This window comes from Fusarium vanettenii (genome assembly GCF_000151355.1).
Source record: "Fusarium vanettenii 77-13-4 chromosome 1 genomic scaffold NECHAsca_1_chr1_3_0, whole genome shotgun sequence".
Taxonomy (NCBI): domain Eukaryota; kingdom Fungi; phylum Ascomycota; class Sordariomycetes; order Hypocreales; family Nectriaceae; genus Fusarium; species Fusarium vanettenii.
In genome coordinates this window covers 1,628,643-1,655,332 of record NW_003315881.1, presented here as the reverse complement: position 1 = coordinate 1,655,332, position 26,690 = coordinate 1,628,643, and the positions used below count along the sequence as shown (strand labels likewise).

The following is a 26,690-nucleotide window of genomic DNA, read 5'->3' as shown; positions in this document are numbered from 1 at the left end:
GACATGCCTTCAGTCGAGAACCCCCGCTGGTCGGGTACACGCATCATCATGGACGCTGCATCTGGCAGCGCCAGCTTGAAGGTTGACGACAAATACGAGCTAGCAGAAACAGTGAGCTCGCTCAAGTTTACCACTCACTTCGCATCGCCTCGAACCCAAGACGAACGGCATGAAGCCATTGCTCGGGATTGGGTCGCCTTCGACGTCTTACCAAGAGCTTGCGATCTCTAGGATGGAGCAAACTTCGACGAAGATGCCAAAAGCACAACCAGGAAGCCCTCAAAGTTTCCGGAAATGATGTTTCCTGTCCTCGCACACAAGCAAGGCGAGCAATCTCACGAAAACTCGGCTCGCCCCGGCGCTTTCTTCGTGGGCTATTCGATGTACAACCTCACACCCGTATTGCTTCGAGCCGCTCCAGCGGATGCCCTTCCATCTATTGTCTCAGACGATCTGTCAATAGGATGTCAACTGGAGCGGGTGCCTGGTGGTCGTATTGAGAGTACTGAAGTCATTTTGACCGCTCCCGCTGCTGTACCTGGAAACATCTCCGCCATGAAAGCCGCCATGGAGACAGACGGATCACTTTGCGATGCTTTCGAAGCGAGCAGTGCCCAATCAGTCTACGCACAACTAGAAGCCTCTTGGAATTCTCTCTTCTACCGCCGTCACCCACACGTCGTCCAACGCACCCTGCTATACAGGAGTGGCGTTGATGGACCAAGGCATCCCCTCTCAGTCTGTCAACCTAGGGAAACTGATGGGCTATTCGACCCTACTCGCCAGCAATCGGTTTCCAACCCCCCAAAGTCCCGCATGCTTCCAGATGCGCAATCGTTCTTGTTCAGAGGCGAAGCACGCCAATCGAGCTTCCTCTACAAGGCGCCATACATGGCGAACTTGGTCTACCCTTCAGCGTTGCTATACAAACTTCGACAGTTTTCCAGCTCCCATCCACATGACAGCATATCCATAAAGTCCATGCTGTTTGCTGTCCAGCTTTGGTGCGACATCAGAGCGCACCCGAACCTTCAGAGGGAGGCATTCTTGACCGAGGGTCAAGGTGTCAAGATTCAGAATGTGTCGGTTGACCGATTCATTCTTGGCTTTGAACACTGGCTTCGCCACCACGAAGAGAAGCAACTCCTTGAGTACATCCACCCCTTTCAATTTATGCGCGCCTTCTTCTCTCGGGATTCACATTCGAATGATGGGTCTGACCCGGCAGAGAAGGCAACTCTGGACGCGGAGGAGATAAAGGGCCTTGTCGCTCGTGTCAAAGCGAAATCATCCATGCTTGATCCTTCGGCCAGGTTTGTCATCTTCCCTGCCTCCATGCCAGGATCCAAGATCCCATGGCCTACAGGCATGTTGCCGTTTGCCCCCCCTTCGGCTACCGAGATGGCTTTGATCAACTTTGACAACATCTACTCATGTGGCTTACCCTCGTATGAGTACACGGATAGGAAGTTAATTAGGATCGCCATGCCTACAATTGTTGCCGGTGGGCGTTTCAGCGGTAAGGCGTTCCGTATCAAAGAGGCTGATATCCGCCTGCTGCGGGATCCCAATTCTCCAGGCCCCATGTCCCTTTTTGGTGTCAATACTGTCATAGGGCCTATCTGGCAAGCGCCTAAACTACCACAGAGAACCATCGGACCTCCTGTCGACGAATATGAGACCCTATCTGGGCAGTGGGAGCTTTCGGTACAGCATCATACACCTTTCTGGGTCACAAGGGAAGCGCGATCGAAGATGAAGACCGCCTTGGACAAGATGATAACTTCTGGGGATATCGAGATTCGTTCTGGGCTACGGTTTGATGTCGACAACTCCCTTGTGCCTTTTTTACGGAAGTCTCTTGAAGGCGAAGATTCCCACGGAAACACACCCGCGCCTGTTCCCCAGCCACCGAAGGTCCCAATGATGAGTCTCGTAAGGCTCGCCCAGATCTTGGTTCCACTACAGCACACTGCGCCGGTGCTTTCCGTGAGCTGGAGAGAAGCACGTAACAAACTCCGAGACATGGACGCTGGAGAGCTTGACGAAGCGAATCGAACTGTTGTCCGTGTTTTGGACATCATCCGCGAAGCCCGGGAGCAGACAAAGATGGAGATCGATGGGCTGAATGAGTTTGCCAGAGATCTGGAAATCGATCCGGAATATGCTATTCACCCGTTCTTTCTGGGAACCGTGGCTCAGCGAATTTGTCGGATGGTAGGTCTTGATGCATCAACGGATTTGGATGAAAATGCCTGGGGCAAGCATCTGAAGGCGAAGCTCCTAGATTATCACAAAATCATTGGGGAAAAGACAGAAAAGATAATGGAGGCCCGCAAAGCCGTAAGGTATCTTGGTCAGGCTGAGGATCGGGGCATTATTGCCCGTGAAATGTTGGAAGGTTTGCTTGCAACGGGTGACATTGCGGACCAGGAAGATCTTCTTGAAGCCGAGTATCAGCTCTTGGTACAGCAAGTCGACGAGCTTTCTCGCTAAATGTCTTTGGCTTTATCTTTCGAACATCTATGGGACATGCTTGGGACGGAGATCGGCTTGCTCCCGTAGGCACCTACAATGTAACAAACCTGTTTATCTCAGATATTGTACACATCGCTCTCAAATGTCCAATAGTGCTCTAAGTGCCATCAAGTAGTTCATTGGATCAATGGCTACCTGCAGCAGTAGGCGTTTGAATCAGAGCTACCCGTGGGTTTCTTCAAAGGGAGAAGTGTTTACCCGTAACGCTGTGTAATCGAAAGTGTTGCACGCATAATGCGATGGCAGACGACAACTCAAAGAAATGTAGATGTATGCATCATACTGCAAACAAGAGTCATGTTGTGGCGTTGTCTTGGCTGAGATGTCGATTGCCTGATTCAATGATCAGCACTTTACGGGTGGGAATGAATCACGTGCTCTCGCATCCACTGATCCACTGACGCGTGACGCGCGGGACAGCCATCACGGCCGCCTGGGTCACGATAACAAGCTGACCCTCTCCAAGCTCACCCCTCTCATCCCGGACAAAGAAAGCCACGAGCACCTCGATGTTTTCCAAAAAGGCAGCTGAAAGACACTCCGACATATACGTGTCGGCTTCATGACTCGCAACAACCTTTCCGAGCACCTGTCCTGGCTGTTGAACGACCAAGCCCGCTTCAAGCCTGCAACACCAACTTTTCCTAGTTGCAGTGACGCTTCTCAGACCGGCTCGTCCCAATCGCAACGCTCGGACTCGCAGGGACGACAGACTCTTCAGTCTGGGCCGCTGGCTCAGCCAGGGGACAGAACAAACACAAACTACGACGCGTCGACTTCATCCAATGGACTGGGCGGGCCTGGTGGATTGCGGAATACGGACCAGGTGATACTGGAGGACGACACCATGGCCCGTCTCATGTCGAGCTCCAAGTCCAAGAAGCCCAGCTTGGTTTCCAGACCCCAACAGCTTCTTACCCCTTCTTCCATCACCCCCAATCGCCTCAGTCGACAAGACACTCCTGTCGGTCAGACCAACAATGGTAAGTACCAATACAAGACTGTTGATATGCCAAATCTAACTTGTTCGTAGGCGCACGAACCCCAGAACTAAGCAAGCTATCTGGCTTGCCGCCACTGAAGACGCCCGCCCCGTCCCGACCTCGATCACGCAGCCCCGACTTTCCAGAGCTCAAGCCCAATGAGATCGAGTACATGGACCTGACCGATGATGTCCTTGCCTCCTCCGACTCACTGTCGTTTGGCAGCGATGTGAAACTCTGGCGTGAAGATTATGCGTCTCGGCCGGAACCAGAACAACCTGTGTCTAGTGGGAGGAAGCGGAAGAGCAACGAGATCAGCAAAGAAGAATTCAGCGACTTGGGTGATTTTCCAGATGTCTATGAGCTTCTTGGTACCGACCCCCCTGCCCCAAGCCCTGGAAGCCGATCAGGGACACGTCGGAAGGATGGCTCACGCAGCACTCGCACACGTCGAACCCGCGATGGCTTCAAGAACCCTTCGTCGGCCGAGATCCCTCCAATCAGCGAGGAGGACCAGGAGATCCTACGGTCGCCTTCAAGACAGGTGCGCAGTCAGCTGGCTCGTGAGGGATCCCCTCGGGCTGTACCAATCATCTTCGAGTCTCGACTTGGCACCAAGAGAGCGACGAGTCCCCTGAAGGATTCCCAGACCTTTGAGGATTCCGAACCGGCACGCCAGGCCAAGTCTCTTCCTCCCCGAATGCAGATGGACCCAGATGAACTCGTTATCCCCGACTCGGATGAAGAGTTCATGACGCCACCCTCTCATAACAGCTCCTTAGCTACACTCAAGGCCTCCACTGTTAAGACAGTGCAACCCAAGACACGGGCGACACCAGCACCGGCACCTGCAGTCAAGATAGACTTCCAGTCATCTTCACAGCGCCTCACCTCACCTGAGGCGCAGCCCGTACCAGCTTCTCTCCCTGCAGCCCATGTTAGCTCTCAGTCGTCCTCCCAGCGCCAGGCCTCCCCTGTGACAACTACTTCCAAAGCATCCGCGCCCGCGACGACCAGCTCACAGACTACCAGAGGAGCTCCTGATGCTTCTTATGATGAAATTTCTTCCGGCGAAGCCCCTCCCCGATCGAGCCAAGCTCCTGCTTTCCTTGCCCAGCTGGCATCAGACTCATCAACCCTGGCTAAATGGAGCGAGTTTGTTGATAGGCTCATCCAGCAAAACGACAAGAACTTCATGCGAGCAATCAACGAGCGATGGCCGAGAGAGAAGCGGAGTGAGGTCAAGTCAGAGAAGGAGCGGCTTAGACGGCAGCAGAAAGCCATCAAAGAACTTGGGGGCCCCGCCGAGGAGTACAGAGGACTTTGTGGGAAACGAGAAGAGCTTGCCCAGCAGATTGCTCAAGCTTACGCTGAGGGTATCGATACAGACGAGGATGAAGTTCGACTTGATGATCTCACAGATGAGATTCAAGAGGTTGAAGAAGCTCTCCTCAAAACTATCGATGGCTCCAGACTGGACGTTGCTGGTTTCCTGGCAAGTGTCCAACAGCCCCCTGCTCCCACACCGGTTGTTGTAATGGGCACCCAACCCATCTTTCAAAGCAGCGTCAACATGTCAATGCCGTCGAGGGATACTATACCGGCAAGCGAGACAGGGACGCAAGTGGTCCATCAGACCCAATTACCCAGATCCTCTCACTGGAACCCTCCAGGCTCGAGAATCGAGGCGTCTCAAGTGGCGAGTGTTCTCTCTCAGGACGCTGACACTTCCGCTGTCCCGTTCCCGAGACAGTTCACAAACACTTCGAGACCAACCCCGAGATCCATGATGGTAGACCCTATACTCGCGGAAGCAGAAGAAGCAGAGTTTGGCGCGGGCGATGGTTTTTCTGACCTGGACGAGTTTCAGTTCCGGCCAGCGGCTCGGCCTACGACCAACTTGGCCAACACTAGTAGTCGAAGAACCCCTCAGGCGATGCACCACCGCGCTGGCGATGAATTCAGTGACTTCAGCGACGACGAGGAGATGCTTGCCTTTGCACAGGATTACGAGACCCGTCAGTCCCATGCTCCCGTCTCGCAAAACGCGAGGAAGATCTTCTCGGAGACCTCTGGCAATGTTGTTCCCAACTCAAAGTCCAGAGTTTCGACAAAGAGAGCCTTACCTTCGGTGGCCCCTGAATTGATTCCTGCTGAGCTGATGAGACATCCATGGTCACCCGATGTCCAGCGGATGCTCAAGGATCGGTTTAGAATGAAGGGGTTCCGCCACAACCAGCTCGAGGCTATTAATGCCACGCTGGAGGGCAAGGATGCCTTTGTCCTGATGCCAACTGGTGGTGGCAAATCACTCTGCTATCAGCTCCCGGCTGTTATCAAGAGTGGAAGGACTCGAGGTGTTACCATCGTTGTCTCGCCTCTGCTCAGCTTGATGCAAGATCAGGTGGACCACATGAAAGCCCTGGGCATACAGGCTGTTGCATTCAATGGCGAATGCTCAGCCCAGTACAAAAGACAAGTGATGAGTGCCTTTGATGAGCGGAGCCCCGAGCACTTTATCGAGCTCTTGTATGTTACACCAGAGATGGTCAGCAAGAACGTCGCCTTCAACAATGGCATGCGAACACTCCATAGCAAGGGCAAATTTGCGCGTCTTGTCATTGATGAAGCACACTGTGTCAGTCAGTGGGGTCATGACTTCCGACCAGACTACAAGACCTTGGGCCAAGTCCGGCAGAGATATCCTGGAGTGCCGGTCATGGCACTCACTGCTACGGCGACGCAGAACGTCATTGTTGATATCAGACACAATCTTGGGATGGACAACTGTCAAACGTTTTGCCAGAGCTTCAACCGTCCGAACCTGTACTATGAGGTTCGTCCAAAGACAACCAATGACAAGACGATCGAGGCCATTGCCTCGCTGGTCCAATCCAAGTACCCGAATCAGAGTGGGATTGTGTATACCATCTCGCGGAAGAATGCAGAGAAGGTTGCAGAGAGTCTTTCGCAACACGGGATCGCTGCCAGTCACTATCACGCACACGTTGACCCTCAGGAAAAGGTCGAGGTGCAGAATGCCTGGCAACGGGGCGAGATCAAGATCGTGGTTGCAACAATCGCGTTCGGAATGGGCATCGACAAACCCGATGTGAGGTTTGTCATGCATCATGGACTTCCAAAGAGTTTGGAAGGTTACTATCAGGAGACTGGTCGGGCAGGCAGAGACGGCAAACCGTCCGACTGCATTCTTTTCTACGGCAAGCAGGACATAAGGGTCCTGAAGAGACTGATCGCTGATGGCGACGGAAGTCATGAACAAAAGGAGAGACAGATGGCCATGCTGAACCGCGTCACAGCCTTTTGTGACAACAAATCCGACTGTCGACGTGCCGAGATTCTTCGGTACTTTGGCGAGGAGTTTACGGGGGCGCAGTGCAACAAGACCTGCGACAACTGCAAGGCCGGCTTGATCTTTGAGCAGCAGGACTTTTCAGAGTATGCCATTGCTGCCATCAAGGTTGTCCAGGCGCAGAACAGAATCACCCCGGCGCAGTGTGCTGACATTCTCATGGGGAAGAAATACCCCCAGTATGAGGCACAACTCTCAGACAACTGGCATGGCATGGCAAAGGGCCTTAAGAAGCACGAGCTGATCCGAGTCATCGACAAGCTATCGGCCGAGAAGGCCTTCCACGAAGACAACCAGGTCGGCAACCATGGCATGGCAATCCAGTATCTGCGGCTCGGATCGACGTACCGTTTGTTTCTTGCAGGACAACGGAAGCTGATGCTGTCGATCCAAGTGCCGGAAGAGGGCGCGTCTAACAAGGCGGCCAAGCCCCGGTCAAAGAAAGCCAGCAAGAAGTCAAAGGATCAGGATGTCATGATGCCATCAACCTACGTGTCTTCGCCTGTTGATCGACGGAGAAAGAAGTCGCGTGTTGTGGAAAGTGATGACGAGGATGAAGAAGCAGTCATGCCAAGCCGATATGCTAATGGTGGATTCTTGGACGACGACGACGACGATGATGGGGAAGCCTTTGATGAGCTGCCAAGCCATCGACCATCGAGGCCTCCCTCTCGACAACCTGGGACTTCGATTTCGATGAGAACCGAGTTGGAGGACTTGGACGAAATACACCGAGATATTGTCGACGGGTTTGTCCAAGAGGCAAAGAAAGTAGACGAGCAGATCCGCAACAAGAAAGAGATGAGAAAGCCACTCTTCACTGAGAGGGACTTCCAGCTCATGGCCATTCACTGGACCACTTCAATCCCCATGATGAAGAAGATCCCCGGTATCGACCCCGACAAAGTCAAGGAGCACGGGCCCAAGATCCTCCGCATCTTGCAACGACACTACAACGGGTACTGCGAGATTATGGATCCTGGCAAGTCTGGTGCCAATGGCCAAGAGATCGTGGATCTGATTAGCTCTGAAGTCGAGATGGACGAGGAAGACGAGGACGGCGAGGACTCACATTACTTCGGTGCCAACCAACCCGCGGCCGTCCAGGAGTGGCATAGCAGACTCGAGAATCTTGGCAGCCAGGCTGGCCCGAGCAAACCTAAGTCGTACAGCAAGAGTGGAGGCGGCAACAAACGATACTCCGGGGGTGGCAAGAAATGGGCCAGCAAGAAGTCGACAGGCGGAGTGACGAAGCGCAAGAGCACCGGTACTACTCGCAAGGCCAGCGGGACCTCGACTGCTGCCAAGGCCACCAGCAGCGCGGCAAAGACGGCCAGCAAGCCGCAGCAGCGAAAGAGCGGCATCAAGGCGATGCCGGCGTAAAGGTCGGAGGTTGTTTCGAGGCCTCTGAGATTCGATCATGACGACTACAGAGGAGATACGGCAAAAAGGGGGGCGAGTTGACACGCAGAGCGAATGATATTTCAATGGCACGCATGACTTTTCAAGACCATTTTCTCTTCGACCAAGTTAAAGGGGTAAGCTCTCGGGAGCATAGAGAGGGAGAGAAAAAAATGGTTGCAGCATGAGGACTGGAGTTTAACGGCGATTTGTTCTGCATGGGAGGCGATCAAGGAAAGGGGGTTTGCTGATATTTCTTACACCACGCATGGCGTTTTGGGGATGTTGCCTCTCACGAACAGGGAGGTCTCTGCATCCGTTTATACCTATCACAACCAGCGCTACTTCTACTACTATTGCTATTACTACAACATCCTGTACCTGGCACTTAGCTACATAGTTGTGGCCCCTAACGAAAGGGGGCTCGCTCAGATAAACGCGTTACGAAAATGAACATACGGTTACATCACGACTGACTGAATGAACGAACAACATTTATATCACAACTCGAACACTTTTCTTTTCATTTCCGGGATTCCTTGAATTAAATTATTTCCCGTTTCCTTTCCTCTCCTTCCCTGTCCTGTCCTGTCTTTTCTAGAAGCTCTCAATCTAGGCTCGTAGCTCATGATAAACAGCATCTGGGATTGGGTATGATCTGATGTGATAATGGTATAGCGCTTCACTTGACTTGACTTGTTCATTCAACGATAATCAGTCCTCCAAGAAACCGTACCTTGCCGTACCGCTGCACATTTGTCTGTTTTGGTGTTCCTTCCATTCCACCGTAATTACAGCGCATCATTTGAGTTGGCATGAAGAAAACAAAGAAAGCGTTCAGAGAGAGTTTTTGAACCGCCACGTCCGACGTCAAAGTGCTCACAAGGGAAAAAGAATGGGGGATTCAAGGCCGTCATCCCTTAAGAGCCGTTCCTGAAACTCCGCCGACCGCCATTATCTCAATCTCAACCTGATACGCCTTGCTGTTCAAAAGAAAATTGGTCTTTCATAAATGGCGCGCCAGGCTCCTGCGACCCCTGAACCAACAGCATGTGTGTGTGCATGTGCGGTCTCGAGGGAATTGTAAAAGAACTCAAATTGGTAAAACATGATGTTACATATATCCAGGAGAAGTCGCCGTCTCCTGAATATTCGGGGTGGTGGTTGTGTTGTTGCTCGTAGATAGGAAGGATTTCAGTGTCGCCACCTTGGCTTCATATCTTTCGGCTCCAGTGGGGGAGCTCTTCGCATCGCCATTCGAGCACCTGCAAGTGCCTGGGGACTATCACGGCCAGTCTCGCCTTCTCTGGCCTTTGGTTGAGGGAGAAGACTAGTCCTCCTCGACGATGTGGCAAGCGAGCTGGCAGGCCTACTTTGCCTCTCTCCGTCAGCTCCAATGGACCTCGCAGCCTGCAGGGAAGACCGTCTGCCCGAAAGAGCCATCGTTGAGTTGTGAGAGGCAAGTCTCGGCTTTGGCAGTGGTTGAGTGCTCGGGCCGGGGGATGCAAGTCGTTCTCGGAACGAAAGGCGCGAGTGTCCAGTTCTAGTGGGCGTGTCCTCGACTCTGGGGGATTCCGACGAGGCGCGAGCAAGAGGACTCCGTAGCTTTGGCAGCTTCGAGCTGCTCGACCCTGGTGTAATCGAGCCAGCTGATCTGTGCGCAATAGGGCTATTCTTAGCATAGGGGCTAGGTGTGGTGAGTGTGAGAGGCTTGAAGTTGTGGCCAGTGTCAACGTCTGACGTGTTCGTCGAGCCATTCCAACGGGGACGCTGAGGGAGCGTGGATTCGGGTCGTTTGACCACCGCCGGACGGGGAGCCAAGTGGGTTGTTGATGAAGAGCCAGTGACAGTAGAAAGGCGAGAGAAACCGGGCTTCCTGCCGATTTGTGATGTGGGCGCTGGCAGGGAAGAATGCCGTCGGTTGGACGGGATCGGTCGATTGTTGGTCCCGGGCGTGGCTCGCATCTTTGGAGGCTTCGACTTTGGCGTATGAGGATCCATGCCTAGGCTTGACATGATGACTGAAGAAGGTGGCGAGCTACCCGGTGTCTCCCTTCCACTGCCCAAAGTCGAATGGTCATTCGACAGCATGCTAGAGATGGAATCCCGGAGCTGCTGGCCCTTATCTGCGTGGATCTCGTCAATCAAGGACTCGGCGTCCTTCATCTGATGCTTCAGCGCCAACCATCTAGCTTGCATGTCGGTATGGAGGCGGAGAATCTCCCCGTTGACAGTCAGGCGTTCCATGACTCCCTTCTCGATGATGGACAAGACACGCTCAATGGCCGGTCCATAATGCGTCTTCTTGGCCTCATAACTTTCCAGCTTCTTCAACATGGCAGGCTGGTTTGTCAGATGCAGTCCTGCATCAGCAGCTTCCCTGAGCTTAAAGAGCGAGCGCTCGACAGACTCCTGCATCTTTTGGGCTTGGCGACCAGCGCCACGAAAGACAATAACCCATCGATCCTCGCCGAGCTCCTTGCGCAGCGACTCGGCATCCTTTTCTAGCTTCTTGTAGCTAGCATCGAGACCCTCACGTCGCATACTGAGTTCTTCGCATGCTGTCGGGAAAGATTGCTCGGCCCTCGCCTCAAACATTGACAATCGCATGGGAAGGAAATCGAGAGAAGCCCTTAGAGGTTGCATACGAGCAAAAAGAGCAAGGAGGCTGGAGTCGTCCTGCGACAAGGTTGGCGTGCCAGCCCCGGGAGAGTTAGGGGTGACAGGGAAGGCGGGTAGGCTATAGCGGTTCGGCGCTTGCAGTCTGGACGCTTGGTGAGGATTCTCCTCGACGATGGTTTCGAGATCTCCGATATCGACCGTGTCCGCGCTGGCTGCGGCCATGAGACTCTTGTGACGACGTTCCTCCATTTCAAACACCAGTCTGCTCAGCTCGTCCATTTCGCCCTGGACATCTCCAAGGACATTGTTCCAGAGCTCCTCCCACTCCATGGCGATCTCAACCTGTACCTTCACGGTCTGTAGTGTTCGTCGGATCTTGGCCCACTCTTGCATGATAGACTCCATCTGTGTGACAGCCCGAGTCAAGTCGCTGAGGGGTACGTTGGAAACATCATCGCGGCCTTGCAGCTGCTCGATGGCGCTGACATAGGCCTTGACGAGTTCCTCGAAGCGTAAAATGGCATTTTCCACCTCAGCCAGGCCCTCTCGACCTCCAGCAGCGGCCCACTCCACATCGTCCTCACTGTCGAGACCATCTACAACCTCTGATGCCTTGGATATCCAGCTTCTGATCTGCTCAGCAGCGTTGATAAGAGCTTTAGCGGCAACCTGGGCGGTTGGGATGGCAGTGACTTGGCTTGAGAGAGACTCGGCGTCGGGAAGCTGCAACGATGTCAACTGGGCGAGTTGGTTGGCAAAGGAGACGCGAGATAAAGTGTAGATGGATCCAGGACGGTTATGGCCAGGGGTGAAGTAAGAATTGAGGCTCGGAACGTAGTCTGTTGGAGGTGTGGCGGGAGCAGGCGCTGGGATGGGAGGGGTGTCTTTGGGAGGAGGAGGAGGAGGAGGCACGCATCCATCGTCGGGGGATGGAGGGCATGTTGTGCGCTCGATGTGTTCGCGACGGGTATCGAGGGTGACCTTTGTTCCATTGCCGTTGGTATGGTCGGGCAGACGATACTTTTGAGTATCCATGTCCAGGGGCTCGGGGGTCCTGATCTCAGGCAGCAGCGTCACGATGGAATCGTTGTCGTCCACCTTGAAGGGCGGTAAGTCGAGAGCAGGATCGTGGGCGGCGGGCTTGGAGGAGGACAAAGCGCCGGCGCCCTTCCACGGGCGACCACGCCGGGCGATGACCGACTTGACCGAACCCGCCTGATGTTTCTCGTCAAGCTGGCGCAAGTGCTCTTCGTCAAGGCGACCGATGTGATCGGGATGTTGCGGCGTGGTTGGGGGCGTCGAAGGTTTTTGGGAGCCGAAACCGAGAGCTTTGAGGCGGGCAGCTAAGCCAGGGGAGGGTTTGCGAATGCCAGAGGGTGGTGGCAGGGGTGAGGTTGGAGTAGGGTACGTGAGAAGCGCGGTGGTTGTTGTTTTTGTTGTCGTGGCAGGGGTAACCGCGGTGGAGGCGGCAGGAGTCGTGTTTGCGGTGGAAGAAGTGGTGGCAGGTGAGTTTAGAAAAGTTGTCGTCGTGTCGATTGCAGAAGACGAGGAGGTGAGCAAGCTGGAATTGGGATTGGGATCCGGGGCGTGGGTGGAGGAGGGATCATTCGAGCCGGGGTTGAAGGGCAGGTGAGATAGTTGGCTAGGGACGTCAGCGAATTTCAGCAGGCCGCCCACGGGGGCATCATGGTCCCGGCCGCCGTCGCACTCGTCGTGGCCCACGCCGGCAGATCGGTTAGCCTCAGGGCTTGTCGCAGGAGTTATCAAAAACGGATCAGCCTTTGACGCCCAGTCGCTGTTTTCGACTGCAAGAGCCGTCGCGTTCGAATGGCTGGCGCTCATCTAATCGTTGGAGTTGGCGCCCTCGGAAGGCGAGGGCAACCAGAATTGGCCGGGCCAGGCCAGGTTAAAGCGCGGACAGGACAGGCTTGGGTTCAGGATCAAGTCCAGGGACCAGCAACCAGGGCTCAACAAGGCCGGGCGCTTGAGATTCGGAAACGAATTTTCCTCTGTTTTCTCCAGATGGCAAGACAGAGAAACAGGACAGATTGAATGCCCGTGATGAAACGTGAGAAGCTCGGGGCTTTTGAGCGTTTGCGCGGGGCGAACTCATGCACTGAGCTGAGAGCAGAGTCCTCCCTCTTTGTCTCCCTCAAATGTCTTGTCTTGCCTCCTGTCTTCAGTGCCACGAATCACTTGGGCCCAACCATGTATTATCCACAGTCTATGGTACTGCAACAGGCGCAGCAGGAAGCCAGTGCCGGTGCAAGTAATCGACTGACTGACTGACTGGATGAACGCACGCTCACGCGCATACACATACACATACAGGATGCGATGGATGGGCTGGAGGCCGTTGTCAGCCAGAGCCGAGTGGAGATAACGACCAAGGTCTGAGGGTCAGTGGGTGGCCACTGAGCGAGAGATGCAGTGCAGGCTGCCGCAGCGATTGGAGGTGGGCGCCCTGCGAAAAGCCCAGTAGCCTCCTGCAGGAGACAGTAGCAATGGCTGCTGTGAGAGGCTGGGCTCCCTGTCAAAGCTGTGATGAGCAGTCAAATGTCCCTTCCTGGGTAGAGTAGGAGCTGCAGGCTTGAGTTGGAGCACCTCCTAGACGGATAAGAGTGATGGCGCAAACCGTGTCGGCAACGTAGATGGGCTGCAAGAGAAATCTTGTGATGATAGGCAATAGAAGGTGCCCTCGTCAAACCTCGTCGCCTAGAAGGGACAAGAAAAAAGTAAGGCCGTGAAAGCAGCGTGAGCGTATGATGCAGTCCTCTCATCAAATGCTCGCAGTGTCATCCGATGGGCCAAAGGGACCGATGCCGATGCGTCTCTGGCGGGGACAAAAAAGGGGGAGGGTTTCGGAGGGAGAAAGCCGGAATGAGAAGAATGAGACGCGGCAAAGATTGGTTGGCTGCATGAAAATGTGTAGAGGCCGTAATTGAACACCCGAGGATGAAAAAAAGAAGTCGAAAAGAAGTCGAAAAGATGGGAAATTCGACTGAGAAGCTGGCCGAGGCCTCTTAGATGAGGAGTCCCAAATTGGAAGGGTAGGAGGCAATGGACGGAAGGCCCAATCTACGGGGTACAACTTCCTTGCGCAATGGAAGGCCGGACAAGGGCGGCTTTCGGCTTTGAAAGGTAGTAGAAATTTGAGCCGAGGAAATGTTGAAGACGGATTGAATAAAGAGACTGGACTTGATCCGGCAGATTTACTTATTATTTAGATCTGCTAATGGAAGAAGCCGTCCAAAGGTTACGAGGCTCATGAAGCAGCCAACGGTGGACTAACAAGTGCACCAGGCAACGTCCGCCCAAACCCATGATCATCCTCCGTCATGACATCCATCCATCTCCATCCGGCGCCGCGCCGCGCCGCGCAACACGGGGATGCAATTATTACTTTCTCCCAGATTGACGGGCATAGAGAGACGGGGGACACTGTATCTACCAGGGGATCGGGCCCAGATGGATCTTTTCGTTTCTCGAGATGGCCTCTGATTTGGCCGACCTCTTGATGAACTGACGGCCCTCCCTGGTCGCTGATCTCGCCTAACAAGAGTCCGGCCTCAACTTAGAGCACCACGCGCGACTAGCGCACTCCCATGCACATTTCGGATGGGAGAGGGCACGCCGTATTGTCGATACTGTACCGAGCTAGTCTATCGACTTAGACGACAGTTGGTTGGACAGGCGCTGCTACTGGCTGATAGGATTCTGGTGACGAGCAAAGATATCAGACAAGATATGGGCAAGGAAGAGGCAACTAGTGAGGCACCTGTCAGCCTTCTGTCAACCGCTTAGAGTTGGGCCTAGATTCGCTTGGCCATATGGCCTGGGTGTGCTTTAAAAATAGCCTCACAGGAGTGCTGAGCTGCCTCTCGGGCAAAAGCTCTTGATACGAGCTCTCTATGGATGCCAGACGAATGCCGAGACTCCAGATCCTTAGGTAGTTAACCTCTTACATGCAAAAGAGCTGATCAACTTGGGGAAATAGAAGGATGGTCCTCTATTATGGAGCAGCAGCAAGGCCACACGGACGAAGCTCGCATGTGTCGATCAACGATAACAAGATCATTTATCCCACACTTCTCTTCTGGTCTCAAGCTAGAAGCATCGAAGTCTGTCCTTTGCAATCCAGATGCAACCTGCCCAGAGCTTCAACGGGAGCTCCGAGCTTGGTCCCCAGGGAGCTCCAGCCAACCGCGTGGCTTGCATGAAAGTCCAATCACGGAGGAATTTCCCTCGGAGCCGGGATCTGACCCGGGGATGGGATTCAAGATGCCTTGCCTTGCCTTGACTGTGGGCACGGAGCGAGGTATTCCTTGATGGGATCGATGATGGAAGAATTTCCCTTTGCTGCTGAAAAATATGTCTGAAACTTTGTCCCGTGAGGATTGGACCTAGCGATTGACAGGACAACCGAGACATGTGGGCGCGTGGCGGCAGTGGGATAGAAACGTAGCAGATTCCAATCAATCTGGAGGAGATTAGACAGCAACCAGTCCAGCTCTCTTACTGGCCGAGTCTGACTTTCGAGATGGAGTCTCTCAACTCGCTCGTTTTGGGGATGGATCGCGGGAAGACGGATACTAGTTGTTGCCCTGGGATATGACACACGGGCTTCTCAGACAAGCCTGTGTCTGTGTGTATCGTCAACGCCTCGCGCCGTGATAAAAGAGTCTCCCCCCCGTCGCACATGACGTTTGAATGGATGCTTTGACGACTCCATCTGTTCATCCCTGCCCCCATCTCACGCCCCGTGCATCTCTTGTGGTTTTGGACGTTGCGCTACTGCACGAGTTGTTTGGCTCCAGCTTCCATTGGGAGAAGCAGAAGCTCCAGCTACCTCCTGCATACATATCTAATAGCCCCTGGCCAGTTGAATCCGCCTCAACGGTCTTGGTCTTGAGAGTTGCAGGACGTACCTATTTGGCTTGTCTTATCGTCCATCATTTCTCTCTTGTTCAAGCCATTGTTTTTCATTCTGCCCCCTTGTTGAACAAATTGAACCAACTAACGTGCCTCAGAAAAAAAAAAAAAAGAGGCCCATTTATGTTCACCAGAACAAGACGCACACTCATGCATCTCCTTCCTTAGCTTCAACGTCTCACTAACAGGCACTTAAAAGTCTCCCACACTCTCTCTGCCTGTCCTCCCTCTACCGACTTTTCTCCAAGACCCTGACATCACATCACCTTCTGGAAACCAATTCCTCTCCCGATCCTTGCTAATCGTTAGCTCTCTGGTTCCGCCAATCCTCGCACGCTTCCCCCGCTGTTCCAACGAACGGACGCGAAGTAATTTCACCCTTGTCGAGTCCCGAGGCCTGTCCCGCCAACCAGCCCGGCCAGCCTGGAACCGTCGCCCCATCACCAAAGAACCCCTGGAAATAATCCATCCCATCCATCCATTCGTTCGTCCTTGTATTACCCCTTCGAATTTGTGCTCTCTTTCACTTTCCCCCTCTGTCCCTCGCAGAGCTCGACTTTAAACCTTCCCCTCCCTTGTCGCGCTGCCATTTTCTCTCTCGCTGCGCCTCGATTGCTGTTGCTATTGTTGTTGCTTTTATTGGCGTACTCGCTAGCTGCAGTGCCATCCATTCAAGCTCCTGAAAGCTGCCCGTTGCTGTGGAACCTCATCTGTCGTGTTTGTGCATCTGTGTAAGTGCAGATCATCATTCACGGCACACCACCGTCAACAAGCATTACCGCCCAGGCCGAGAATCAACGTTGATCACGCGGGGATAATTCTGTTGGACGACTCTGAGAGATCGCATTCGAAGTTTGGAATACTCGACAAATCATCAACTCGCCTTGGCTAGGCATCCCTTTCATCACCAAGACATGATGGCCAACCACCAGACTCCGTCCTTCCGCTGCGACTCGCCGCCTCCCGATGCGCTGCCAACGCCTGCCATCGGCGCGTGTCCGGAGCTTTCTCGCTGCTTGTCCACCACTTCGTCATGGTCTCACGGCTCCAGCACCGATGCTGCCTCCCGTGACTCCCTCGGGAGCGAGCCGTACAACCGCCATTCCACCGGCAGTCTCCTCAAGCACCGACGCTCCGACATCTCAACCTCTCGACACTCGAGTTACAGCTTCGATGGCCGGAGTCGTCGCCGCGGATACATGCGGCCCCAGGGCACCGACTTTGCCGCCAGCGCCCGTTCCCGTGAGAGTGTCATGAGTCTGGGCAGCATCGCGCATCTCCAGTACTACTTTGCCCGGACAGGCCTGCTCGACGGCAAGGGTGGCCAGCTGGCTAGGAAGAAGCAGCCGCACCGAGCAACCCTCGACCTCTCAGCTCTGGATACCAGCGGTACCCTTCCCAAGATTGTGGGCTCCGATGTCGACTCCTCCTATGCTTCTACTGGCAGCAGCCCCGACTTTAGTGCCCAGGGCTTCGGCACAGATCTTGTCGAGTCTCCCATCGAGGAGATAGACGACTACTACGATGATACCTTCAGCGAGCCTGGGGACATGCTCCCTCCAACCGTGAGCACCTATCACCACCGCGAAAAGGTGGTTCCCAAGCCGCCCACCATTATGGAACTCAAGTCCGAACTCGAGCAGACACTACGCGACGCGAGAGAGGCATTGAAGGAGGCACAGGATCGGAAGGCTGGCACTTATCAGGCGCCACCCAACGCGCCCAACTACCCCAACATGCCTTCAGAGAATAGCCAGGGATGGTTTGAACTTCAGGGCATGCACATGCTCGACGTTGTGACTCTGGCTATCCGCGCCGCCAAGATGTACTACACGGCCCACGAGCTGCCCGACCGCCTCGACTCTATAAAGCCTGAGAAGCAGGTCAGGGCTGATCTATTGGCCGTCATGGAGGTGCTGAAGCAAATGGCCACCCGGAATTTCAAGGATGGCATGAGAGAAGAGGAGATCAAGACCATGGATACCTGGGTCGACAGCGTGTTTGGTATCCTCAAGCAGGAGCAGGAGATCGAGGACGCAGAGAGGGCCGAGCGGGATGGCTGGACATGGCTCAAAGGCGACTGGACCGGCCGCGAGTATGAGCGGGAACGAGCATTCCTCTTGTCCATGGACACGACGGCAGATCCTCTACCCGAATGGAAGCCCATGTCACCCACAGCCGAGAAGCCGACGCCTTTCCTCGAGAGCATGCAGAACGGCCTGCGACTGGTCAAGCTGCACAATGCCGCGGTGCACAAGTCCCGGCGGCGCTGGGGCGCTATCCCGACCTTCCACACCGACACTCAGAAACCCTACCGCAGCGCCGATAACCTGCGCTACTGGGTCAAGGCCGCCGAGCTACGCTTCGAGGTCATGCTGACCGTCGACGCCCTCGGGGTCGTCTACAACACTTCACCCAAGGTCTGGCTAGACTTTGAGGCGGCCCTCCTCAAGTGGTGCCGCCACGTACGCGAAGAGATCGCCAAGGGGCTAGAATCATGACCACTTATGCCGAAACAAGTGAACTGGCAATAATGATTGGACGTTGGGGGGTTAAACTGGAGTTTCTTGGCTTTATCTTATTCCCTTGATTACATCTTCTTCTATCTCTTCTGGAAGGACATTGGCTCGAAATTGCATATTACAGCAGCGAAAAAAACCAACAAGACTACGCACGAGGACTTCCACCACCACCTTTTTTCTATCGTCGTCACGAAAGCGCTTTGGAGCATTCTATTCACCTTTTAACTTGGGGGCCTGGAGAATCCGGCCCCCCTTGAAACCCCTCTACATTCTAGCATATACCCATTTGCATACGCCTAGCGCAGATGAAGATTCACTTTGTTCAGCTTAAAATAGACTGAATAGACACGTTACAATGTCATGTTGGAGATTTTCCTTTGTATTTATTCTTAGAGGATAGCATAGCATCACGTTAATTAGTCAAATGTCAGTCAAAGTCACAAGTTTTGTTATGAGAGTGAGAAGATGTATATAATATTTTTCCAAAAAAATTTTTCCAACTATTTAATACCAATATCGATGCAAGCCGTGAACTATTAAGCCGTGCCAATATCAAATGAACCAATCCAGACCAATCCAGGTATATGCGAAACCACCAAAACACTCGAGGATATCTTTGCTCATCTTGTTGCCTGTCCAAAATCCTGTCCCTTTTTACTCAATGTCGACCTTGCGAATCTCGGTCCACTCCCTCTCAACCTTGGGAACGGTAATCACCAGGACACCGTCCTCCATCTTGGCCGTGATGCCAACGCTGTCAATCTCGTCACGCTCCTCGACTCCCTCGGGAGGGAGAGCCACGTTGCGCTCAAAAAGGCCGACCTTTCTCTCGCCAGCGGCGAGTGTGTTCAGGAACTCTTCATCACCAGGACGGTGGACGACACCGGCAATGTTCAGCAGGCTGCGGTCAGCGTCCCAGTTGACACCAATGTCTTCCTTCTTGGCTCCGGGCAGTGCAACGTGAAGGATATAGGCCTTTTCTGTGTTGAAGATATCGACGGGAGGGTTGAAAGAGTTGGAGTCGTTCTGGTTCTGACTGTCCTGGAAACGCTGGGCTTGCTCGCGAATGTTGCGGAAGAAGGGGTGGCCAGCCCAGCCGCGGAAGAGACCAGAAAAGTCAAAGGGGCCGCCCTGGCCGGGATAAGGAGGAGGAGGATGAGGACCGGGACCGTGGTGAGGACCACGAGGGCCGTGAGGGAACCCGCCTCGTCCTCCGCGACCGCATCGACCACCTCGGGGACCACCACGTCCACGGCCTCGACCGAAGCCAGGACGTCGACCGCATTGGTTCTCGTCAGGGACAACCTCCTCGGGATCAGGGGCATCGGCAGCCATGGTGTCAGGGGTCTCGCTCTTCTCGTTGTTGGTGTTGGCATCTCGCTCTACGTCTGTCGCTGAGGACTCGGCCTCGGAGCGATGGTGCTCGTGATGGCCACGGGGGCGATCCCAGGGGCCTGCGCCTTGATACCAAGGACCCCATACGAAGCCATCGGCCTCAGGGGGAGGAGGAGGACCGCGAGGACCAGGTCCATGGGGACCAGGGAAACCGTGAGGACCTCCATGAGGACCTCCATGAGGGCCAGGACCACCGGGACCGCCTGGGCCTCCGGGGCCACCAGGTCCTCCAAAGGGGTAACCAGCCATGAAGGGGAAGTGAGAGGCAGAGTTGTGATCAACTCCACGACCAGGTCCCTGATTGGGATCGAATGACTGGACAAAGTCCCAAAAGGGCATCGAGTAAGGTTGCTGGCTCGGGCTCATGATTACTTGTCTTGCCTTGTCTTTTTGTTGTATGTGTGTAGTAGGGAGAAGTGTTGTTGTTGAAAAAGCTGTCAGATCAGTGAATGATGTGAGTGAAGCTGAAGATGGAAAGATTGTTCCAACATGGTCAGGTGTGTCAACTTATATACTCCCTCTCACCTTGTCTTCCCACATAGTACGGCAATACAAGTGCACTTACGGCAAGGGGGGCGATTTCTCACACGTAACCGTCTCCGTAACCTGAACTCCAGGCAGAGTGGTAGGGCTGGCACACTTGCGCAAGTCATCGAACCACACAGAGCATAAAGGAAGACCACACAAGTTTGCACACCATCTCGGACGTAGCAGAAAAAAAGACGGTCAGGTCGGGCAAAAATCTTCGCCGCGCGTTCTCGCCTTCGGGGTCTGGGGTCACGATGATCGGTCGGTCCCGAGAGGTGGTCGGCCAGCAGCGCCAATTGGCGCGGGGCCTTTTTACCTCACGTGCCGGAAAGTGTCTGCCCACCTTAACAGATTCGGCCCCGAGGAGGGTTAGAAGGCGGAGAGGTCTCCATTGCTGGGATTTTTGCCCCATGTAGCAGAGAATGGATGGACTGAACAAAAGCCCGAACATCAAAAAAGCCGGAGCGGCTGTGAAAGAGGCAACCGAAAAAGCTGACTCATTGACATTGGCGCCTGTCCCGTCGCCACATCAAGTCTACCAGACAGCCGCGCGGCTTGAAATCGTCAACCTCGGGCTTCCTCGTAACACCGGTCGAATAAAAGGTTGGATTATGAAGAATTAAGCGATTCCCCGCGTTTCTCAATGACTCGAATTCCAAGGCTTGACGTGTGTTGTGGTGCCTGGTATTACGCTGCCCTGGTCACTTACACGACGGCAAGCCTACGTCACCAGAATATTGACGTAGTCTACTTACGCCTAAACATCGAATATGGTGGCAGAATATCCGGTTTGTTTACTTTTCGGATATTTCCTGATAGATATGACTCTTTTGGTTCACGACACTGGACAACATAGCACAAGTTGCTACACTCACTCTACTGCTCGAGCAACCACTTCAGACCTTCCACGACATCTTCCTGACGCTTGCTGCTAATCTCGAGCTCTGGAAAGAGAGCCCAAAATGCATGTGGCAAACCTGGATATATGTGAATCTTGGTAGGCACCCCATCATCCTTGTAGACCTGCTCGAGCACAAGACTGCAATCCCTCACTGGGTCTAGTCCGCAGACCTGGAAGTAGGTCTTGGGTTGGCCAACGTGTGTGGGAAAGGCGACGGGGAATGCCAGAGGGCTTGTCTGATCGGGCTTGTACTTGGCTGTCACATGCGTTAGTGATTTGTTGTGAGAATTGGGGTAAATACTTACAGTGAACAAATTTGAGCGACTCTGTGCTGAACATGGGTGCATTGGCATTCTGCTCCTTGCTGAAGAAGTGGTCCTTGTACTTCTCAGGGACTGTTTCTTCGTTGACCCCAGAGGTAATGGGCGCATATACACCGGTCAACGGAGGTTTCATTCCGGCATCCTGGCAGAGATGGGAAACAGCCAGAGACATGTCGGCTCCAGAGCTGGTGCCACCGATGATGAAGCCCTTTGCAGGGTCGATCCCCAGCTTGCTCACGTTTTTGGCTGCCTGTTTCACTCAGCATGCCATATTCTTATGCCATTGGATAGTACTCACCCAATTAGTTGCATCAAAGGCGTCCTCAATGGCCTGGGGGAAAGGATGTTCCGGCGCGTGGCGGAAATCAACATTAACGGCGACGCCTCCAAGGTCAGTAAAGGTGGCACAGAGCCCAGCTTCGGTGTCGAGATCACCCAACACAAACCCGCCTCCGTGAAACACGACCATACCGGGGCAACCATCAGATGGGGCGTCCTTAGGGGTGTATACTCGAGCATCAACCTCATAACCATCCCTAAGTGGGATCTTGATGTCTTCCATGCAGTAAGATAGAGAATCGGGGTCAGGCCTGGGCCGTGACTGGCGGACTTGGGCCATTATCTCACGGATTCCATCGAGATCGGTATCCATGTTCCAGGCATTGAGCATTGGGTTGTAACATCTCACAATCTTGATGAAACGTCAGTAGCCTCGTGTATACGTGAGTGATGATCCTTGTCTCACTGGCTCAAACTCGGGGTGAACCTCGCCGAGTGCACGGGTCTCTTCGATGGTGAGCATGATGGAGGAATTGTATCTTGATCAATTGGGTATTCTTGAGTAGAACGACGCGAGTGGTAGGTTTTGAATACAACAATAACAAGAGACGGAGTGTATGCATGTATGTATCGAAGTCAAGGTTACCTCTTCGCCTAACGATCAACCAACATAGGTGGACCAGACTAGGCGTCGGAACTGTATGTAAGCACGCTCTGATCAACGTAAACTTGTGATTGGACCAAGCTGCGTCTACCATTCTCATGGCAATCACTTCCAAGAGACAGAGATTCATCCAATGCGCAACTGGCTGACCAAAAGGAAGGATCTCAACGGTGACAGCTTTTGTTGTTACCGGGTTAAGTCCGACAGCGCCAAGTGAACGGCTGGACCCTTGCGCATCCGGAAGACACCGGCCCCACCATCGGCAACCACCTTGAAGATGTTTCCCCAGACTTGAAGATGAATAATGGCCAATGCCTCGTCTCAGGGGGGATATATCTAGCTCAGGTCTCTAACGTGAGCCTGTGAAAAGGGAGGGACCTTTTCATGTATATATCTTCAAGTTTCTATACAGAAATCTCAAATGACGTCAGCGAGCAAGTTGATTCTTTCACGAAGTCGTCGCGACGCCACGTGAGCCGACGACAAATGATTGGTCATCCGGCAAGCTTAGAAATCTGCTCGTCCCAGGAGCGCATTTCGCCATTGAAAAAAGTCATGGCCTGCTAAGCCCGATCCCGAACCACCCTACTTACACTCATAGCTCCGGTCGATATCCCTTCTTCTCCTCAAGCCAAATACAAATCAATTCAAGATGGGAGCTTCACAATCGACACCTTCTGCCCCTTCGCCGGTGGCTGTCGCAAAGCCGAACCGTACGGACAAACCCCTGCTCCGGGAAACTGGATCCCCCGCTAACTCTCTGTGCTAGCTACCACCACCGCCGCCTCCGACAAGCCCAAGGTGAGAGAGCTTCCGAGATATACGCCCTCCACCCCTCAATCGCAATAACTGACGCTTCGAACCGAATAGCCCTGCTGCGTGTGCAAGGAGGAAAAGGCAAAGCGAGACGAGTGCATGCTCTTCTCAAACGCAAAGGATCCGGCCGAGGACTGCAAATCGCTGGTGGAGCAGTACCGCACATGCATGTCGGGATACGGATTCCAGGTTTAAAAAAGAATAGACGGCGCCATCGGTCATAGAGACCGTGTACAATACATTGTAGACATACGGGCAATCCAATTCGGGCATTCCTCTCTGGTTCAAAAATGGCTTCGAGCTGGTGGCGTGATGTGCCGCTTAAACACGGATATAGCACATGTCCACGATCTGATTACGGAACCTTTTGATATCTCTCGGAAAAGGGATTGACTTTGCTAAAGCTGTTTGGAAGGCTTCAGCGCACAATTGGTTCGAGGATTGTTTGATTTAACAAATGTTCATGTCCTCATGCTTGAGAAATCCAGTCCCAAGATCCGCGATAGCATCCTCCACATTGCGTCCATGTCATGACTGCATGCATACCCGACACTCATCTGGCTTGCTTCATATCCTTCTCCCTCCCACGAAAGCCTGCCTTCATCATGTCTTCAACCTCTCGAGTTGTATTGTTGACCTTGGAAACAAGCGTTTCCATCCGCTGCTCAATCTCCTTTCTGCGCTCAACGGCTTCGACGATCTTCATGACGGATGCGGCGCAGACATCAGCTCTTTTCCCAATCAGCCTTGTCCTAAGCCCGATGTTGGTCATTCTAGCATAGACTTACTGCTTTGAGCGCCGTTCTTTCTGGTATGCGACGACACGGCTGCGTAGCTCTTCCATAGCTGTGGCCGAGTCTTCAACCAAGGCGCCCAAGCGCTCATCTCGATCTCTCTTCAACTGTATACATCTTAGCATCTACCAATGTTGTCCACCTGTATCACAGTTCTGACCTGAAAGAGCCGCTGTTGCGCTTGCATAGCAATGAAGCTAGGGTCATTCTCGTCGTTGCTCGAGTAATTAGATTCGTCATCCGCAACCATGGTGTAGAAGAGGTTCACTCCCAAGTCGTAAGAACTGGAGTAATAGGCTCTCGAGTTTGTAAATGCCTGCCGTCTTATAGTTGAGTGAAAGCAGAGGATTTGTTGAGTGTTTTGCTGTTGAGTGACAACTCGAAAGGGTGGCCTGCTCTAACCTACGGTTATGGTAGGAGCGGCCTCCTGTTGCACCTGCCGACTACAATAACTCTTCATGGGCATCACCGCTTGAGACACTTCCACATATCACCTCGAAAAAGACACTTAGACTTCACCCGAATATACAGAACGTAAATACTTTTAGCAGACTCATGCCCCATTTTGGTATTCTCATACAACCCAAGGCAGAACCCTGCTGGAGGGATATCTCACTCTATCTGGTCAAAGCAATGTCGTCTATCCGCAGAATCATCTTCACAGTCTCGGCCGCCAGCTCGATCGCGCTTGTGCTAACGAGGAGGGGTTGCAGAACGTTCTCCTTGGAGATGTTGGTGTTGACACCTCCCGACTTGATACTGACACCCGCGTTCTTCTCGCCCATCTCATGACGATGTCGCAGCTCCGTCACCACCTTGATGCTGTTGAGACCAGCGTTCTCGGCCAGTGTGGTGGGGATCACCTCCAAAGCATCCGCAAAAGCCTTCCAGCAGATGGCTTCGGTGCCCGTCAAGCTGCGCGCTTGCTTGGAGAGCTGTGCAGCAATCTCAATTTCAGGGGCACCACCACCAGCGATGAGGGCCTTCTTCTTCACCAGACAGCGAACAACGCAGAGCGCATCGTGCAGACTTCGCTCAGCCTCCTCCAAAATCAGAGAGTTGGCACCTCGCACCACCACGGAGACAGTCTTGCCAACCGACTTGGTGCCCGTAACCTTAACCATGCGCGATCCCGAAGACTGTACCTCCTCCACGAGATCAGCATAACCCAGCTTGTCCTCGGTGAAAGAGTCGACATCAGCGATGGGCTTGCAGCCAGTGGACTTGCAGATAAACTCGACTTCATCGCGCTCAATGTCCTTGACAGCGAGGATGCCGAGCTTGGCCAAAAAGTGTAGTGATAGGTCGTTGACGGCGTCGCGGAGGATAGACTTCTGGATCAACAGGACGTTGCACTTGGCCTTCTTGATCTTCTTGGCCATGTTCAACAGGTATAATCGCTCCTCCTTAACGATCTTATCCATCTGTCGGTAGTCGTTGACCTGGATGGTGTTTTCCATCTGTAAAGTGTGAGCATGATTCCTTCCCATATCAAAAAATCTCACATACATCAGGCTTGGGGGGGCTCAGTTGGAACTGAATCAGACCAATCTTTGCCTTCTCCATGCGAACTGGGCCACCAGCGTTCTTGAGCACGGGCTGGGTAAGAACCAGACCATCGACAAGCTCACTGTCCTCGATCGTTCCTCCAACTCGCTTGACGATTCGGATGTTGTTGAGATCGACATTGTCGGCGGTCTTCAGGTCGATAGTCTTTGTAACAGAGTTGACGGCCATGGGACCAAGGAGGTTCGAGTACTGTGACACAATCTTGGACGACAGCGAGGTGTTGGCGGCCTGGAGAAGAGAGGCGGTATCGGTGAGGGCGATGGGCAGGGACATCTCGTGGAGGACCTCGACGGCGGCGGCAGCAGCTCGCTGGAAGGACTCGGAAATAACTGAGGGATGGATGCCCTTGGAGAGAAGTCGGTCGGCGGCACCAAGAAGACTTCCGCAGATGACGACGACAGAGGTGGTACCGTCACCAGCTTCCACATCCTGAGCGCCCGAAAGGTTGACCAGCATCTTTGCTGTGGGGTGCATGACCGACATGCTCTTGAGCATGGTGTTTCCATCGTTTGTGATAATGGTCTCGCCCTTTCCACCACGGATCATCTTGTCCATTCCTCGAGGACCGAGAGAGGTTCTGATAGCATCGGCGACGGCTATGGGATGGTCAGCATGAAAGAGATACCGAAGCAGACCGGGGGCGCCGTACCTCGAGCGGCGACAATGTTGGAGGAGCGCACCGCCATGGGCTTCTCCTTATCCTATCGACATGGTCAGCGGGGAGCTCAAAAGCTTAGTGGAAGCTCTGCGTACACGAAAAGTAGCATTACTGGCGCCACCCGCTGTAGGGGCTGGAGCTGCGGCCGCGGCAGACATTTTGAAATCGAGTTGGCGGTGCCGGGAATCCTCAAGACAAAACGAAGATGTTGATGGCGGGGCTTTTGAAGGAACACGACTTCGCAGCAGAATCCAGCAGCCTTGACAATGTCCCACCTCCCTAGGCTGCCCTACTCCGCCATAGGAATTGTCACCCAGAAATTTTGGATCGGGGGTACAGATCCTCCAGCTCCGAGGGGTTCATCGATCTAGCCTGTTGTGGCTTAGCCGTGC

General features: G+C 53.7%; 8 protein-coding genes across 8 annotated transcripts; 3 read left to right on the top strand and 5 right to left on the bottom strand.

Annotated features, from left to right (window-relative positions):
• Nucleotides 1-3: 3 nt before the first annotated feature.
• Nucleotides 4-2,496, top strand: NECHADRAFT_74852 (uncharacterized protein; the record flags this gene model as incomplete). Its single annotated transcript, XM_003054240.1, has 2 exons — nucleotides 4-111; nucleotides 232-2,496. 2 exons carry the CDS (start codon nucleotides 4-6, stop codon nucleotides 2,494-2,496), a joined length of 2,373 nt encoding a protein of 790 aa, XP_003054286.1.
• Nucleotides 2,497-3,100: 604 nt separating this feature from the next.
• NECHADRAFT_30968 (uncharacterized protein) lies at nucleotides 3,101-8,277 on the top strand (the record flags this gene model as incomplete). Its single annotated transcript, XM_003054239.1, has 3 exons — nucleotides 3,101-3,525; nucleotides 3,594-4,332; nucleotides 4,405-8,277. 3 exons carry the CDS (start codon nucleotides 3,101-3,103, stop codon nucleotides 8,275-8,277), a joined length of 5,037 nt encoding a protein of 1,678 aa, XP_003054285.1.
• A 1,212-nt stretch (nucleotides 8,278-9,489) lies between these two features.
• Nucleotides 9,490-12,759, bottom strand: NECHADRAFT_74850 (uncharacterized protein; the record flags this gene model as incomplete). The annotated part of the gene is made up of 1 exon (XM_003053525.1): nucleotides 9,490-12,759. One exon carries the CDS (start codon nucleotides 12,757-12,759, stop codon nucleotides 9,490-9,492), a length of 3,270 nt encoding a protein of 1,089 aa, XP_003053571.1.
• Nucleotides 12,760-16,766: 4,007 nt separating this feature from the next.
• On the top strand, nucleotides 16,767-18,350 carry NECHADRAFT_90104 (uncharacterized protein; the record flags this gene model as incomplete). Its single annotated transcript, XM_003054238.1, has 1 exon — nucleotides 16,767-18,350. One exon carries the CDS (start codon nucleotides 16,767-16,769, stop codon nucleotides 18,348-18,350), a length of 1,584 nt encoding a protein of 527 aa, XP_003054284.1.
• Nucleotides 18,351-19,025: 675 nt separating this feature from the next.
• Nucleotides 19,026-20,132, bottom strand: NECHADRAFT_74848 (uncharacterized protein; the record flags this gene model as incomplete). The annotated part of the gene is made up of 1 exon (XM_003053524.1): nucleotides 19,026-20,132. One exon carries the CDS (start codon nucleotides 20,130-20,132, stop codon nucleotides 19,026-19,028), a length of 1,107 nt encoding a protein of 368 aa, XP_003053570.1.
• Nucleotides 20,133-21,170: 1,038 nt separating this feature from the next.
• On the bottom strand, nucleotides 21,171-22,320 carry NECHADRAFT_90103 (uncharacterized protein; the record flags this gene model as incomplete). Its single annotated transcript, XM_003053523.1, has 4 exons — nucleotides 21,171-21,451; nucleotides 21,501-21,768; nucleotides 21,817-22,209; nucleotides 22,264-22,320. 4 exons carry the CDS (start codon nucleotides 22,318-22,320, stop codon nucleotides 21,171-21,173), a joined length of 999 nt encoding a protein of 332 aa, XP_003053569.1.
• Nucleotides 22,321-23,830: 1,510 nt separating this feature from the next.
• Nucleotides 23,831-24,321, bottom strand: NECHADRAFT_74846 (uncharacterized protein; the record flags this gene model as incomplete). Its single annotated transcript, XM_003053522.1, has 3 exons — nucleotides 23,831-24,029; nucleotides 24,066-24,178; nucleotides 24,232-24,321. The coding sequence occupies 3 exons, from the start codon at nucleotides 24,319-24,321 to the stop codon at nucleotides 23,831-23,833; spliced, it is 402 nt and encodes a 133-aa protein (XP_003053568.1).
• A 313-nt stretch (nucleotides 24,322-24,634) lies between these two features.
• On the bottom strand, nucleotides 24,635-26,441 carry NECHADRAFT_57415 (uncharacterized protein). The gene is made up of 4 exons (XM_003053521.1): nucleotides 26,394-26,441; nucleotides 26,290-26,341; nucleotides 25,581-26,236; nucleotides 24,635-25,531 (listed from the first exon to the last, which is right to left on the bottom strand). Exons 2-4 carry the CDS (start codon nucleotides 26,324-26,326, stop codon nucleotides 24,689-24,691), a joined length of 1,536 nt encoding a protein of 511 aa, XP_003053567.1. The 5' UTR covers nucleotides 26,327-26,341; nucleotides 26,394-26,441; the 3' UTR covers nucleotides 24,635-24,688.
• Between the last annotated feature and the right edge of the window lie 249 nt (nucleotides 26,442-26,690).